At 43.2% G+C, this 17,994-nt stretch overlaps 1 protein-coding gene and 1 pseudogene across 2 annotated transcripts in view; one reads left to right on the top strand and one right to left on the bottom strand.

Annotated features, from left to right (window-relative positions):
* LOC125894781 (nuclear factor 7, brain-like) overlaps positions 1–17,994 on the top strand; it is a 427,838-nt pseudogene that overhangs the window by 107,768 nt on the left and 302,076 nt on the right.
* The window catches only part of LOC125894638 (metabotropic glutamate receptor 7), a 410,460-nt gene that overhangs the window by 153,034 nt on the left and 239,432 nt on the right, over positions 1–17,994 (bottom strand). For both annotated transcript variants that reach the window (XM_049586190.1, XM_049586197.1), the window contains exon 5: positions 11,857–11,994. In XM_049586190.1, coding sequence (XP_049442147.1) covers positions 11,857–11,994 — 138 coding nt within the window. The remainder of the gene's footprint in view (positions 1–11,856; positions 11,995–17,994) is intronic.

Genomic DNA, 17,994 nt, shown 5'->3' with positions numbered 1-17,994 from the left:
TCCTGAACCTGGTCTCTGATCAGGAGCTGATACCAAAGCCGCGTTCAGGTTCTCTCTCAGGGAAGAAATGCAACGTCTGGTTACCAGCACAGCTCAGATGAAGACAGTGAGGAAGAGCATCTGATGGTTTGCTCTGTTAACTGTGTTCACAGTGTGGAGGAGCACATTAACCCTTTAACAACAGACCACCTGCAGACGGCTGCTGAAGATCATTGTTTGCATGATTCTGTTTAAACTGATCTAAAATCAGTGTCAAACTAAAGCTCTGGTGTTTGGACATTTCTAATCAATAACCTGCTTTATGTCACTGCCCACTGCCAGGCACTCAGCTCTGCACGTGCATCTATCAAATATCTATTTTATTAGCCGCATGGCCGACTGTCAGTCACATGGCTTGTGTTTTAATACATCTGACTGAACATAATGACTGCTGTGTTTTATCTGTTTTCACTTTCTGCTGACATGCAGTTTGTTGTTGTTGTTGTTGTTGTTGTTTTGTGTTACTGTATTGTTCTGATGCTCAGCTGTTGCTTGCTGACTTTCATGGCTCCTGCTCCATCTCTATGTCTCCATGCCGTCTCTGTCCTCTGATATTTTTATCCATTTGCTGGTTTCAAATCTGGCCATAGGACTGCAGTTGAAAATGAGCCAGCTGGCTAACACCGGCACATTCACAGAAATGTTGATTAACGTGTGTGTTGTTATAAATAAAATAAATCTAAATAAACAATAAGAACCACGATAGCTGTAACACGTCTTCTTTGAGCAGCAGAAAGAAAAGGCTTCTGTCCTCATCGTGTCATCATCTTATGTGCCGTGCTCTTGGAACATTCTGCCGTAATAATCAAAGTATTTCCCTGATAATTTCCTCATCGTGGCTGCAGGAGATTGCTGTTCACATAATCCTGTATGTATCCATGTAAAATAAGAAATAAGCTGCAGACAGCTAAGGCGTCTGTGTTCTTCATCATCACATCATGACCTTACTTTACCTTATGTGCTGTGCAAATGTCATATTTCACTTTAATCACACCAGTATTGCCCTGCGCTGGTCGGTGCAGATCGTTGTTTGTTTAATTCTGTTTAAATAAATATAAAATAAAAACTACAGCAGTTAAAACATTTGTTCTTTTGCAGCAGCAAGTTAAGGTTTCTGTCTCCTGTGTCATCATGTTATATGCTCATAATGACGTCATTGTGCTACGTTATGTGTGGTACGTGATTCTTGTTGAGGCGTCACAGAGTTACTGTGCTCACCAGCAAATGTACACATCAGGGAGAGAAATGAGATCAAGTTGAATTCAGCCTCATATTCAGAGACTGTATCAGCATACAGTGCAGTAAGGACTGATCACAGCTTCACTGGAGGCGTTTGAGGTTTAATTTCCTGTTGGATGAAGCTATTCATGTCTTCTCTACATGTATAGAACAAACATGCCGCTGCAGACGAAGTCAGAGGCTGCAGACTGAGAATGTTTCAACCAGATGTCACATTTATTTCAGCCCCTCCCCCTCTCCTACGCACTTTGGGTAAATGGGTTATTAACACAAATAACTGCCCCAGTTGTTGCAGTGAAATCATGTTTGGAGGCATCAGTAAAAATAACAAAAAAAAAAATAAAAAAACAGGTCACCATGGAGACTGGATGCTGCTGCCTGCAGTGCCGGAGGGGCGACCACCCTGCTGTGCATCGTCTCCATTTAGAGCTGCACACCAAGATTAATTGGCTTTTAGATACTGAAATGACACATTAACTCTGATTGTCTTTGACTTTCTACATCGTAGTTATTTTCAGCCTGACGGAGTTCGTTTACTGAACTTAAACACGACATGACCGTTTGTGTTTCTGTTACTCACCGTGTGAAACACTGACTTCATTAAGAAAACTCTGTTTAACTCTCGAGTCTCCGCGTTCACGAAAAATCCAAATACGGCAAAGCATCATCATCCTCACTGTGACCTCGTCACATGTCCACGTTTGGTCATGGACTTTCCACGTCCACATATGACGTCCAAGGTACCCTGGGTGTGTTGGTTGTTGACGTTCTGGGACGCCGTGTCAACTTCAGCCTGTTACATGCATTGTCTGTTTTCAAAATACACTTCTGTTTTCACAGGAAATGTACAGTTTGATACAGTCTCTTTCAAAATAAAAGCACTACGTCGGTACAACACCACCCACTGATGTTTTTTTCCTTCAACAACACGTGGTTGGGTTTAGGAAAGGGTTCGGCTTTACAGTCTCACAGGAAGTGAACAGTTGGTGGTTGTTGAACCCATCCACCACCCCTCCAGTCCGCCCTACCTGGACTTCTGCCACCTTAACTTTTGTAGTTGTCCCAGTGTGTTTCCCCCCTGACGCTGCCGGGTGCTGTTGAACAATAATGGCGACCGGCTGCGTGTCATGCTGACGTGACTCGTTGATGTCTGACGCTGGAAGTCGCTGACCAAGCATTATTCGCAGTAGTATTCGACGGTATTTGTCAACGACTTCGGAGAGAGACCTGGTTTTGGCAAACATTCTTCATAAATTGAAGTATCTTGCAAAAAAAAAAAACACTTCCAACTATGACTAGAGCACACTGAGCACGCTCAAGCTCATGAGCTTCAAATGTCTGAGGCAGGTTACTCAGCTGTGCCTGAGACAGTTTGTACTGACGGGTTTTAATTTCTAATGTTTTACATTAAAGTCACGTGTCTGAAGTCGTGATCATGTGACTGGATGAATGAGATTGGATTATGCTGCATGAGTTGTGTGAGAGTTCGTAAACTGATGTTTTGATATAGTTTTGCTGCTGTTGCACGTCGTCTCTGTTAACTTTAATTCTTCAAAAGTTTTGCTTGTTTTTCTGCACAAACTGCATAAAATCCAAATAGTAATGAATAAGAACTTAGAAATGTGTCAGGAGAGGTCCAGAAGCCTCAGGCGGACACAAACAGACCTCTCCTCAACTTCAGGAGAAAAACAGACAATGACAAACAAAAAGGAAAAAAGCAGATGAAAGAACTAAACTAACATTATACAGAAAATAACAGTAAACGATAAATGACAACATCATGAGTTAAACGTAAAGATAATTTCCTGATTAGCTCTTTACAACATGTCCCATGTGTGTAAGTAATTAACTAATAAGCATTTAAAAACTTGATTCAAAAAGTACTTTGGTGAGAATTTCCAGTGATTTAGCAATTTTCTATTTATTTATTTTTTCATCAACCAAAAAACGAGTTTAACAAACTCCAGAAATTTATTTTCCATCTACTGACACTGGAGCATAGTCCATCATCGTCCCTCCTGCTACTTGATGCAAATATGATGAAATTTAATTTTTAAACATTTAATTAGAGCTTATTGACTTTGGATTCTTTGTTTATTTGGAGCCACGAGAGAGAGAGGTGGTGAGTAACTGACAAACAAATGATGAGGCTGCAGGTGAAGTGCTCCTGTCACTGCAGATTTGACGAACTTGTAATTTACTTGATTATTTTAATTTCTTGCTAATTTGTGTTTTTACCTCACTACATGTTTCAACACCTTTAGCTAGTAATTCATATTTACATGAGCAGTATGCACAGAGTCTATAAGCACATGCTCGTATGGTATGATGCAGTATTACACTACTCATCCACCAAGCAGGAAACAAAGTGTCTCACATTGGCTCTGAACTGAAGAAATACAACATTAAAATGCTCTTACACATGTTGTGTACATGTGTTGGTGAAATCAGATATTACACTGTGAGTAGAGAAGGACTCTGCATAATGAGCACATTTATAGGTACATTTAACTGTTAATACTTCTCTACTTGTTTTTACTTCGTGGAGTATTTTGAGACTGTTGCATGTCATGAACACTTTACGTTCCATAAACAGAATAAAAACATAAACTAAATGGTTAATATCACACCATAATGTGTCGTATGCAGCTCTTTATTTTAGAGTTTTTAGAAATGTGCAGTTTTTATTAGAACGTCTCCTCTGAAGACATTTTATACTAAATGTGCATTCATTCCGTAACTGTTTCTACAGCAGCGTCTGTTTATGTGAGCAGACGAGTTAAAGTCGTTAACACATCAATAAACATTTATATCTGTGTACAGCCACATTACAGTAATAAACCAGTTATTACATGTTTATGCACTGATTATAAATATTAAACAGGAGGGTTGTTACAGCAAAGTGCTGCTGCTGTCTTGAATGTGAGTAGGTGGGTGCAGACTACATCCTGGTTTATCACATATTTTATAAATCAGACTCTGGATCACTGGAGTCATATACTGTGTGTTTGAGGTCTTTAATCCCTGACAGCTGATGTAACAAACACAATCATACAGTACAACACACATATCATCATATTGGCAAATATAATTTCTCTCATCTTTTCGAATGGATAACAGCGCAGCAATCAGGCTCCATAAAGCCAGCGGCCGTGACTAATGGCTGATTGTAAAGTAGCCACCAGAAGCCAGCGTCCTAATGCAGGAGCATGTGGCAGCTTTATTACAGCAGTAAGAGCTGACGGACTGTTCTGGAGTCAGATTACGGGCATGACGCTGACATGTGGCCACACACTCGCCGCCTCACATAAAACAGCATTGTTGAAGCTGTCATGTTTATTTTCTACAGCGCCTGTAAAAACATGTGGGCTGTTTTTAAGGTGGGACACATCCGTCCATTCATCCTGTTCAGGGTCGCACGGGGCCAGGGATTATCCCAGCATGCACTGGGGGAGAGGCAGGGTGTTCAACACACTCTGACTCACACAGTCACAGTGTGTGTGCTCCTAAATTCTCCTAAAAAGCATGTTTCAGCACTTTGTGTGTGTGTGTGGGGGGGGGGGGCTGCGTGCTGTCAGGTGACGGTGCTGAACATCCACCTGGTTTGTCACCACTGATACAGGACAACACGCCTGCCATCCAGACGTGACGACTGTAAACTACTGACCCTGTTAGTTTACCCATTATGCTGCGGTGTGAAACTAAAACCTGTTCTCATTCCCAGGGCATCAAATGCAGACAGTGAGAGTCTCTCTCCATGGGATATTTCAAAATAGCAGCTTTGTGCATTTAGTCCTTCTCAGGCAAGCTCAGGGGTTTAGTGTTGCTGTAGCCCACAGGAAGTGAGGATTAGAATATATGACCTTCACATAATCCGCTCCAAATGAATCTATATTTTTAAAGTCATTACTAAAAGTGTGTGTCATATAAAAACTAAAGTGATGGTCAAAGTTGTCACAGTGAAATTTAAGGTGTGCTGATGGATTCACGTCATCAACTCATGCATTGAGTAACATTACAAGTTAACGTTCCACCTTAAAAGTTGCCGGCAGTCGGCCCAGTGAATGAAGTGATTTTTTTCTCTTTCATTTTATAGTTGTAGTTTACTGATGTATGAACAGAGGTTACATAAAACCAGAGTGAGCGTCCTCTACTGACCAATCAGACTGCAGGGTTTCTAGCTCCACCTTTTAGTACCAGATCTGTGTGCTAGGTACCCCAACAGAGGGGGGACCAAACATGGGGACGCTAAGGAACGCTTCTGTTGGGACCATCCACAACTTTCACTGTGGAGACAGAAACTATGAACTGAACTGAACTGAACTGTACAGCTTGGTGGAAATAGGGCTTCAGAATCCCCATCCAATCAGAGCTAAATGACGACAAAGAGACTCAAAACAGCCTCAGAGAAACTCAGAACAACTAAAAAGAGACAAATGCCTACTTTACACTACATGGTTCAAGTGACCCAATTCCAGTTTTTTCCTCTCAAGTGGCACAGATCGGATCTGTAACATGAAAATGTAAACAGGAAAAAAACGCATGATATCGGATATTGTCAGATCAGATTCAGGCCTCCTTCATATGTGGAAATACATCGGAAATGAATCAGATATCTGCCAATAGGTCTGTAATCTAAACGGACAGAGCGGATATTTCCTGGCAATCCACGTCGTACGTCTGAATAATAATGCGACGACAGCGCGTTTTGATGACGTGCTCATGAGCGAGGGAAAGGAAGGAAAGCCGGATAAATCGCACGTCAGTCAAAAACTATGAACCAAAAAAGCACAATCTATCCCGAGTGAGACAAACTGCTTGATGTGTACCAGCAGAGAACCTGCAGAACCGAATCAGCGAAAAACACACCGGGCTACACAGCCTCCCTACCTGAGCAGCTGAAGCTGCGGCTCACACCCTCGACACACACACACACGGACGGTGCTTCTGCATGCCAGCTACACGTGTGCTCAACTGTGAGAAATAAATGGTGTACGCTGCTTTTCTATCTTTTTTTTTCCTTTTCTTTCTTTCTTTCTTTCTGTCAGCGACATACACTCCTAACACAGGACGGGTTGTTTTAATTGACTGAGTTTATTATTAAGCCATAGTGATGCGCGGATCGGCTCTGATAGCACCTGAATCAGCATGTACGCATCAACCATCCCTGCACGGACATTTCCACCGCTCTGTGTAGGCTAAGTTACCTTTTAAATTATGTGGAGCAGCGCCAGCTTTCCAGGTGATTTATTCTTTAACGATTAACTTCAAATATTTAAAGTTAGTCCTTAAAATTGCTTTCAGTAATGTAAACATTTCCATGCGCGCAGTAATGTCACTGTAGCAAATACCATGGGACATTTACACAGTGGTCAAGAGTGCTGGACTGGAAGTGTCGCACAAAAAAACGGAAGCTGGCTGCGTTCTGTGAAAAATAAGGTGAATAGAACATGTAAACAGCAGTCAGGAAAAATCAGATATAGGCAACAAATCAGAACTGGGCATCAAGACATGGTAGTGTAAAGGCAGCCTAAGAGATGAAGAAGGTTTTGTGTCTTTCAGTCTTAACTTGTGAAGAGCAGAACACGTCACTCTGCAGGAGTCAGTCAGTCGCTGCTGGCTGAACTACGTCGTTCAGATCTCAATATTAAAAAACACATTTTTAAATGAATGTAGTTTTGGGGCAGCTGATGCTTAGAATAGCTTCACCTTGTTTTATTTCTCTGAGCAGATATTGTGTTGTAAGGTAAGATATTCTGGTGCAACACAACTCAGATTAGTTTACACTGAACACGTTACTGACAGGTGCAGAATCAACATCTGTCAGAATGTGATTTACCAACATTTTAGAAACAACACTCATGGATCTGAGTTCAGTTTGGGCTTTCTGGTTTTGTAAAGTGTTTTATAATCAGCCTGGAGTCGCAGCTGTCTCTGTGAAATGACTCAGTGTTTGTCCACAGGCTGACCGTTCTCAACATCACATTTAAATCTGCTCAGCGAGTTTTTCAGATTTCCTGCTGACAAATAAGTAAAACTATATTTCCTACTGCAGATTAGTTGTTTATAGACACAACATTTAGGAGACATGGTTGAAGATGTTACAACAGACGGTGAGCTCGTCCTCAACACTACATGACGTGGCAACCAATCAGCTACTGGCAGTTTAACTGTGACGCTGTCAGCCTGAGCACCATGACACCTCACACAGGTCTGTAGAGCTCAGAGGAGCCCACACACACACACACACACACACACACAGATACAGGTTCATTACTATGAGACAGAAGTCCAGTTAAATGACTCCAGCGGTGTGTTTGTCACTGTGGGCAGTAAACTGTGTGTCCTCATCTGTTTGTGAGGACTCACACTGAAGCTGAGCGTGTTGATTCATTATCGTCTCCACACAGATACAATGAGGGCAGAGACGTGAACCTTCCTTCTGTGGAGTGACAGAGCTCACCGCTGAGACGCCGCGCCGCCACATAGACAGCTGCATGTTTTATTCATGTGTGAAACGCCAAAACACTGATTGGTGTCTGTCCATAACGAGCTGCCACACTCACACACATCAAGGTCTGTTCTGGCCTCCAGCCAAGAGGTCAAAACTCTGATATCAGATACAAGCAGCAAAAATCTAACAGGGACATTTAATGACGACGTGATGTCATCATACAGAACAGTACTGACTTCAGTGAAAGTCACAGAGCTCAGCTGACAGCAGGCAGATCCACATGTTTAACCCCCAACATCGACTTGTTTCCCTCCATACTGCAGCCTCTCCTCATCTCAAGTATGAACACTGTTCAGCAGCAGCTGTGAGAAGTGCTTCACCTGCAGTCGCTGACAGAGACACAAAGCTACAAAGAGACGGTAAATGACCACAGTGAGATGCAAACTGAGCCCAGAGAGACGCAAGACAACCACCAAAATACTCAAGATAAAGACATCCAGAGACAAAGACACAAACTGACCATCTAAAGACTAAAGCATGGCTACAAAGAGACGCAAATCATCCAGCAAGAGATGCAAAGCAACCACAAGGGGAGAGAACAGCTGCAGAGAAAAGTGAAACAATCAAAAAGAAATGCAAAATGAGTTTTGTGTCTCAGTTTTGGACCCTAACTTGTACCCAGCAGAACGCTGCACTCTGCAGCAGAGAGGTGGCGCTGGGTCGAACCCGCCTTCCAGATCTCGTCACTAAAAAGCTTAAAAGAATACCGAGACGTGACGGTACAAATATTACCCTTCTAGTTTCTAATTTCTTTGCAAACAGAGGAAAATACTGATCATTCCTTTGTGCTGATGGTTCACAGAAACCCTGACCTCCTCTGAGCACCTTTAATATCCGTCAGTTTGGGTGAATCTCTGCGTGTCTGAGTCATTAGGGGAGTTTGAGGGAATAAAGCTGTCTGCTGGTGTGTCTTGTCTCCACGCCTGCTGCTCGGAGGGAACAGAGGGAGTCAATCATCCTGAAAGGGCACAGAAGGCGCGTTCATTATGTAATTGAAGGTTTAGTTGGAGGGGGCACAGATGATCCCAGCGTCTCTGTGGTTCGAATTATAATGTGTGAAGGGAGGGAAGTCAGGGCAGAGACGAGAGAACAAAGAGTTACAGTGACGACAAATGAGGCGCTGCACCGTTTCATGTCATGAAATATCAGTCAGATAAGTATCAATAATCAGCCTGGGAGGAAGAGAGGAGGAGGAGGAGACGTGTGTGAAGAAGAAGACGAGGTAATATGTTCATTAGTGGTTTCAATCCATACTCTTAATAGAAGAGGTTCATTAGTGGTGAAGGTCCACACTTTCATATCGGGCCACTGATTGCTGTGAGTTATTGACTGTAGCCCGCAGAGACGTGTGAGCTTCTGTTCTAACACCAATGCAGCGATACCTTCCCAGCAGCCTGCACCAGAGCACACCGAGTGTATGCAACAAGTCAATACGTGATAAATAGAGTTCATTAGAGCTGTGATATTGGCTCTGCCTCCACCTGAGGTCAGTCTGAAGGAATCATCTCCACCTCCGTCTCTCTCCTGCTGTTGGAAATCAGAGGAGCGCTCCTTTTGTTCTCTGCTGGAGGACTGAATCCTCACGTCAAAAACCTCGGTGTCATTTTCGATTCTGCACTCAAGTTTGATCAACAGGTCAACTCCGTAGTCAAAGCCAGTTTTTCCAACTTCACACCATCGCAAAAATCAAACCATTCCTGAGTTTCAAGGGCCTAGAAAAAGTCATCCATGCTTTCATTCCCACCTGTTTGGACTACTGCAACTCTCTTTACACTGGAATTAATCAGTCATCTCTCTCCCATTTACAACTAGTACAAAAACAGACTCTTGACAGGTTCCCGAGAGAGAGACCACATCACCCCTGTCCTGGCCTCTCTCCACTGGCTGCCAGTGCAGCACCGTATTGATTTTAAACTTCTTTTATTCACATACAAAGCCCTGAATGGAGTGGCCCCCTCCTACATGACAGGACTTTTAACCCCATACTCCACCTCCAGACCCCTCAGGTCGGCTAACCTAGGGCTTTAACTGTTCCACGCACTTATTTCAAACTCAGGGGTGACCGTGCCTTTGCGATCGCAGTGCCCACACTCTGGAACAGCACCCCCCTCTCTGTCAGACTTGCCCCCTCCATCGACTCTTCAATCAAAGCTAAAAACGTTCCTGTTTACCAAAGCTTTAGAGTCCTCCTGAAGTTGCCTGTGTGTTTATTTGTGTCTTGATCTATGCTGGTTGCTGTTTTTGTTCTGTTCATTATTTCACTTCACGTGTATCTCTTTTATTCATTTTTAACTGTAGGTACAGCACTTTGGTCAACTTGGGTTGTTTCTGAATGTGCTTTATAAATAAATTTGACTTGACTCTGTTAACATGGAGCGCTCATCAGCCGGCAGCCAGTTTAAAACCAACAAACTCCAGCGTTCACACAGATGTTCCATCATGTTTCACCCCGTTCCCAAGATTTTATGTAAGTACTGTAAAACAGGCCACACATCATTAAACAAGCTCTTCTCAGGCTCTTACAGATACACAAACTGATGGTGCTCAGGATAAATGTAGAAATACAGTTTAATCTTTTCTTTGTTTAATCTTATATTCAAATATATATAAAAAGCAGAAATGTGTTGAAGCTGTTTTTTCCTCAGAGTCTTCAAACATTGGATTTTTTAATAAAAAGATGGTTCTTTTATTATCCTGAAGGAAAATCTCACCTCACTTATTAATTCTGACTTTCAAAGATTCCTTTAATATAAAACAGAGATTTCTGTCAGTTGATTAGTTTTTCACTCATAATCACACATTCAGTTCATCGTTTTACCCTTTTTGTTTTTTTAAAGCGTCTCGACGCAACCTCAGAAAAATATGTGTAAAATGTTTATTTTCTGTGATACTGTTGTCTGCTTTGAATTTGACGCTATCTGCTAGCTGCTAACAGCTAACTGCTAACAGCTAGCTGCTAACAGCCACCGCTGCAACTAACAAACTCCACAAATCCATTCAGCAGCTCCACCATCCACAGTCAGACACACACGGCTGATTATTTACTGCTGAGTCACAGCTCAAAACTCGCACCAACCCAAACATCCTGGTGCAGACTATTTACTGGAGTTTACAGCCTGTCGCTCATCAGGCATCTGAAGATCATTACAAGCAGAGCAGTTCTCTGCGTTCAATGTCCGATAGTCCACCACTAACATTTACATCACGTCCCTTCAACAAAAATGAAACATACATTTCATCTTAGTTTTTATTATCAGGATCTATTTTTAGCTCGTCGTCGTCTCATCTTCGTCATGGAAAAAGCTTGTTGAACAAACATTTTCATCAAAGTTTTTGTCAACAAAATTATCACTGCATAGAATGCAAAAGCAGAACGGGATATGTTGTAGATGCTGCAGGTACTGCATCACCCAGATGTGCCGATCACAGACTTCTTTCTATAATGTAGTCTGTGATGACATCACAAAACCTTCGGATGATATTCTTCTGTTGGCACCCTGCAAAGTGAAGTGCTGTGGATGAATGAAAAATGAAAACAATTATCTCAGCTGGTGACTCATTACATGACACTGCACATGTAACAATGTCACCGGAAATCCTGTTGGCATCAAGTTATATTACTTCACTAACACATGACATATGACTGTAATCTATTACCCCTAACACTGGTCAAACTGACATGCCAACAGCACTTACACTGAGTGTTACCTTTCAATAGAGACCATGTGTGTGTGCACGTGCTCAGAGTGGTTCAAGAACAGCTTTCAGTTTACCTTGGGTCTGCCTTGCATGGGCATTTTAGTTAAAGGTTACAGGAGTGATAAGAGGTCCAGATGTGCGTGTGGACTCTGACGAGCTGAACGATCAGACGACACTTAGAGAGGCGTCTGTAAAAAATTCACCTAAAACAGTGATTGAGAGGAGGACAGGACGCAGGGTCCGTGATGCATCTGTCTGTTCATCACAACCCTCACAGGCCGAGGAGCCCAGGTAAAGACGTCTGTCCGTCCACACGTTATTTTATCACCAAACACACACACACACACACACACACACACACTGACCTGTGCACTTCCTGCTGCTCTCGTCCTTCTTTGACGAGCTCATCAGTTTGCAGTTGAAGTTCTCCTCCCAGTACTCAGCAAACCACACGTTCCTCCTGTTGTTCTCCAGAGTCCGCGACATGAAGTACGCATCGAACCCTGAAAGACAAACAAACAAACAACAGGTCAACACAGCAAGAAGAGCCTCGTTCATTAGGGCTGTTTAACAGCCAGAGTCAGGCCGGAGCAGAGTGTGACAGCAGCACTCGAGTGTGAACAGACACAACAGATAAGATGTTTCTTAAGGTACAAGTGTTGATTTGCTCCGTTTTCATGTTGTTCATCTGAAGTCCTCTGACGGACGAGTTCAGCTCTTCAACAGACACAAAGGAAACATCATCAGATAAATGACGACGGCCAAGATTCTTCTCTTCTGGACGTTCTCACTGGTGAACATCGTCTCGTGTATCGCTGCCCAAACACACAGGAAGACAACAGGAAGTGTTGGTCCCAAGATGTCTGGCAGGACACGAAGACTCCACAGGAATGAATAAAACCAGAAATAGCTCCACACACATAATAAGCTCTCTGCGCCCATCACAAAGGGCTCAGAGATGTAGAAGGTGGTGTGTAGGTTTCTAATCACATAAGTCCATTAAGAGATTATCGGTAACTATGACAACATGCAGACTTTAAAACAGGTCAGAGGCAACAGAAAACAAAATCATTCAACCTGGAACAAACAACACAAATTATAAAATGATGTCAGAACAACACATCAGTTTGAATCCAGATGAACACCAACTGTGTGCTGCAGTGTTTCACATCGTATCTTTTTCTTTTGTCTGCTATTATTATTGTTTCAATAAAAAAGAAAACAAAAAGAGCAGCAAACATGAGGGCGCCAGTCAGAAGCAGCCAACAGAAGGGCTCAGCCAAAAGAACAGTTTTTAATATGGCTTCAAAATATGTGATTTCAGGCAAAGTAACAGGCAGTGTTGAGCAGCAACGTGTTGCAGTCATGATATTCTTTACAAGTAACGAGTAGTGGAACTAATTACTAATAATCTGTCAGTGATATTATCACAGTTACCCCCCAAAAACTAAACAACTGGTGTCTGCTTTACTTTTGTTATCACATCACTATTCCCTTGAAATACAACAATCACATCAGCAGATTCATTTTCGTGATCTCTGCACTGAGCAGCACGTCACGGAGCAGCACGTCACGGAGCAGCACGTCACGGAGCAGCACGTCACTGAGCAGCACGTCACGGAGCAGCACGTCACGGAGCAGCACGTCACTGAGCAGCACGTCACGGAGCAGCACGTCACTGAGCAGCACGTCACGGAGCAGCACGTCACAGAGCAGCACGTCACTGAGCAGCACGTCACGGAGCAGCACGTCACGGAGCAGCACGTCACGGAGCAGCACGTCACGGAGCAGCACGTCACTGAGCAGCTCGTCACGGAGCAGCACGTCACTGAGCAGCTCGTCACGGAGCAGCACGTCACTGAGCAGCTCGTCATGGAGCAGCACGTCACTGAGCAGCTCGTCACGGAGCAGCACGTCACTGAGCAGCACGTCACGGAGCAGCACGTCACGGAGCAGCTCGTCACTGAGCAGCGCGTCACGGAGCACGTCTGCTGAAGAGAAAAATATTCTGACCTCATGGAACAAGGTTTTGGACTTTAGCTCCTCCTCCTTTACTCAGCTCACTTCCTGTTTCTCTGCTCCTCACCTGAGCTCAGCTGACAGAGTGATTTCATTCACCGATTGATCCGTTAAATGAAGGTGACACAACACTGATAAAATAACAGTAGTAAATGGGTGTTGAACTGAACGGATAATGAACAGTTTAAACCCACTCCTCATCAAATCACTTCAGTCTGAATAAATAGATCATATTTCAAAAAATAAAACATCAGCAATCAAGTCAGATTCATTTCTGTTTCTGCTGACAGCTCCTGCACTCCATCGCTCACATCGTCACAACAGTCAGAGGAGGAAATTGAGTTAGAAGAAGAAGAGTCTTTTATCTTAAGAAGTGCTCTTCATCATGTCTCTATTCTCCCTGGAAGGATTGTCTTCAGGATGATAGGCAGCCTCTGATGTCCTTGACACCTCTCATGATGTCACTGACGCATACATTTTAATAATTTCTGACAGGCTAAAATTAGGATCTTGACCTCTATAAGTTTCTCTGCGTGGAGCTCCAAGTCAGCAGAGTGGAGGACGGCAGGAGGATTGTCAGGGAGGAGGATTGTCAGGGAGGAGGAGGAGGAGGAGGAGGGTGGTGGGGGTTAAAGGCTCACATAAAAGAGAAAAATAGAAACGACGACAAGAGAATAAGACTCCATTACAGTGAGAGATGTAATTCATAATTCACTCAGAGATGTGATCTGGCTGATAGTGACTCCTCTTCCTCCTCGTCCTCCTCCTCCTACCCCTCGTCCTCCTCCTCCTGTAACTGTGGTTTTCAGATTTATTGTAAAAGACTGTCTGATGTTTCTGCTGTGATTATTTTATGCTCTGTGTTGATTTGCTATCAACTCTAATGAACCAATCAGCAGCCACAGAAGCTAAACAACGTGCTGCTGTGGGCGGGGCCGCAGCAAAATGTGTTCTAGCCACCCAGTCTCACTCAGAAGTCGCCAAAAGCCGCCGCCTGGAAAAAGTCGCCCTTTCACATCAGCATGATTCGTGGCTGGTTGACATTTAACAGTGCTCAGCGACATTGGAGGAAACGTGGTGGGACAACAGTGAAAGTTAAGGGGCCGGAAGTCTGAGTATGGCAGGTGGGAGGGGTAGGTGACTTTCACCTAGCAGGTCGGTGTTCACTTCCTGTAAGATTCTAAAGACAAAACATCAGTTGGTGGTGTTGTACCAACGTAGTGCTTTTATTTTGAAAGAGACTGTATCAAACTGTACATTTCCTGTGAAAACAGAAGTGTATTTTGAAAACAGACAATGCATGTAACAGGCTGAAGTTGACACGGCGTCCCAGAACGTCAACAACCAACACACCCAGGGTACCTTGGACGTCATATGTGGACGTGGAAAGTCCATGACCAAACGTGGACATGTGACGAGGTCACAGTGAGGATGATGATGGTTTTAGCCCCCTTAAAACAACAGTAGTAAAATCATTGTTGAACATCAGCTGATGTTGCTGCAGTGAGATACCTGACCAGGTGCGTTTGTTTATCTCACAGCGTCACTGTCCACATACGGCGTGTGTCCTGTCTGTTGTATTTCCTCCATCATCGAGAATTTTCCCACGCTGCTGATTCATTCCCAAGTAAATAATTTTCTTAGACTTTCAAAATAAAAGCATATTCTAAAGATGACCATATACATTGATGTTTTCACTTTGCACTGATGATACTGGATTGTTGATCATTTAATCGATATATCGATCCAGATCGATGGATCATTACATCCCTGTGTAGCACCTTCATTTTTAAAAAGCTCTGCCTGCTCGCTGACGATCTGCTGCTTCTGTGGTTTCTATCGTGTAAACTCTGCAGCTCACAGTCTCTTTGTCGTCTGTGTTTCCTTTCTTGTTGCACTGTATAAATAAAGTTTACTTACTCTATTGTAAACACACACTTTAATTTTACATCCTACATTTATTCTTTATACCATGGTCTGGGTGAATACTCAGTTCTGATTGGCTGCAGGGTGTCCGTTAAAAGGTGTTATAGGACAGCTAAAAAGACGTTCCGGTCAAATTGCCTGATGACAGGTTCTAAATTATTGCGCTGACTCAACTGCTAGTTTGTAACCATAGCAATGGAGACTCAGAGCAAAGGCAACGGATTACAACGGCATCATGAGTGATTTTATCATTTCATTTAATTTATTTGGTGAATTTGATAAATTTGATGACTGGGATGCAGAAGAGAGGATAGAGAATGAAAAGAAAAGGGAGAAACGGCTCAAGGAGTCGCGGGTCTGCACCAATCACAGCCTCCGGAGCACAGCTGTAGGTCGGCTCTCTGACACCACCACACCACTGTGCCGCCCCAGACATACCCATAGAACTTTCAAATGTCACTATTAATGGTAATGTAGCATTTATTTATTTGTTTTGTTTATTTTATTTGTTGCAATTAAAATGATTTTGACTAGCCTACTATTTGGATGTTGGTTATTTGAAACACATTTTCTTGGGCCTATAAATGAACGCCACTGAATCATGAAAGTAATATCTAAGGGTTTTTTTGCACGCCATCCTCTGACCACCAGAGTCTGTAACACACAAGCGGTAAGAAAAGCACTGGCTTTCTGAAATAATCATCTTCTGAATAATATCACGTAACGTTTAGCCATCATCTCACTTCTTTTCACTGATCAGAGTCGCTGTCTACGCTGCGGCCACAGCGGGTTTCCATGGCAACGCCTGTGAACTACAGAGATTAAATAGTCCGCTCAGCTGTGGCTTGTGAAAAACTCTTGATTTTAACTGTAAAACACATTAAAGCATAAATAATTGATTTAATATTCATTTCTTTGGTAAGTGACCATGGTATAAGCGGGTTAATGCCCTTCACGTTGGACGGTTCACGCCTCCATGTCGTCCATTGATTCCTGATAATGGACACCTCGTCGGGCATTAACCCTTACATATCTCACAGCTCCTTCAGTATATCATTCTGTGTCTGACTCCAGACTTTGCTGCTTGTTAATCGTCTCAGTTCCTCCACTCGGTGCAAAGACAATAAGGTTTAATCTAATCTGATCTAATAATTCCTTTCTTTGTTTCAGACTACCATCTTCCCATGTTCCCTCTGGCAGCTGCAGACGCTCCTGATGTGTACCTGGTTAGGAATCCGTGCTGCCCGCCAGCTCTGCATCTGTCACACATCAGTCACTGAAATTACAGACTCTCTCCAGGAGGAACTCATCATCTCTCTGCGCTGCCTCGCTGATGCAGGCGTCTCTCTTTACTGTATATTCTTTCTGTTAGCGGAGCTTCAACTCGACAGACGGGCAGCATGGAGGCAGGAAGTGAGGCAGCCGTGATGGCGATCTCTCCAGATACTCTGACTGTGCGGGCCGCAGAGGGACAGCTGTGCTGCTAACATCTATTTAAAGATTTCTTTACTGGGGAAGATGAATAATGAAGGTAAACAGACGCACTCAGCTGTTATTGCACACACAGCTTTCAATAACCACAAACAGCAGGAGGACACCAAACTCTTACTATGATGTAATGTCAGGATTTTAAATCCACCGTACTGATACAGCTGTTACACTTGTCTATATGCGTTTACTCTCCGTGCGCGTTCTCTCCTCAGAGCGACGCAGAACAAATGAACAGACATTAAATAGTGTGACTGAAGGGCAGATTCTTCCTGCGGCATCTCCTCACAGCTTGAAAGAAAACTAAATTAGAAATGTCCTTGTAATTACTCTTTGGAAAGGAGCATTAGTGAAACAGTACGCAGAGCTTACATTGGAGAAAGTGTGGATTCCACAATAATTGCATCTGGATGTAACCTCAAGGGCGAACACGGTGTTTGATCTTAATTTATATGAATCCCTGATGGGACTTAGCCTACTTTATGGAGCACATAATGTCAGATGTGTGTTTGTCTTCAGGTCCTGAGGAGAAGCTGCAGAATAACAGCCACCCCCACTATTGTTTGATCAACTCTCTGTTGTGAGCACGCTGCACAGAGGAACAGTTTCTCAGTTATTCAGTTTCTCCACCGCCTGCATCAGAGAGGCTTCACATCTGCATCAGCATCCTTGAAACTGACTCACACTGCAACAACCATTATTGCTATTATTATTATTATTATTAATTAGCCAACCCTGCTGCCTGTGAGGCCTCTCCTGAAACTGTCCTCCAAAGAAAAATGAAGCATGAAGGTGTGATCACAACAAATAATTTTTTCACGCAGCGTGATTACGAACAGTCGATGCAAAGACACGGACTGATGTGAAACCACGTGTGGCGATGCAAACAGATGTGAAAACACACGATGAAATGTTTTAAGTAGGGATGAGCACGTACACCACTATCTGTATCTGTTCAACCATCTAAATTATCTGTATCCGTATCTGTACTCGGAGCGGGCGGGGCCTAAACCGGAAGTGGGCGTGGTTCAAGTGGAACTGGGTGGGGCTTAAATCGGTACATTATTTTA

The sequence above is a fragment of the Epinephelus fuscoguttatus genome, linkage group LG1 (assembly GCF_011397635.1).
Source record: "Epinephelus fuscoguttatus linkage group LG1, E.fuscoguttatus.final_Chr_v1".
Lineage (NCBI taxonomy): Eukaryota > Metazoa > Chordata > Actinopteri > Perciformes > Serranidae > Epinephelus > Epinephelus fuscoguttatus.
Note: the sequence above shows the minus strand (reverse complement) of the source record. Positions and strands in the feature narration are given on the sequence as shown.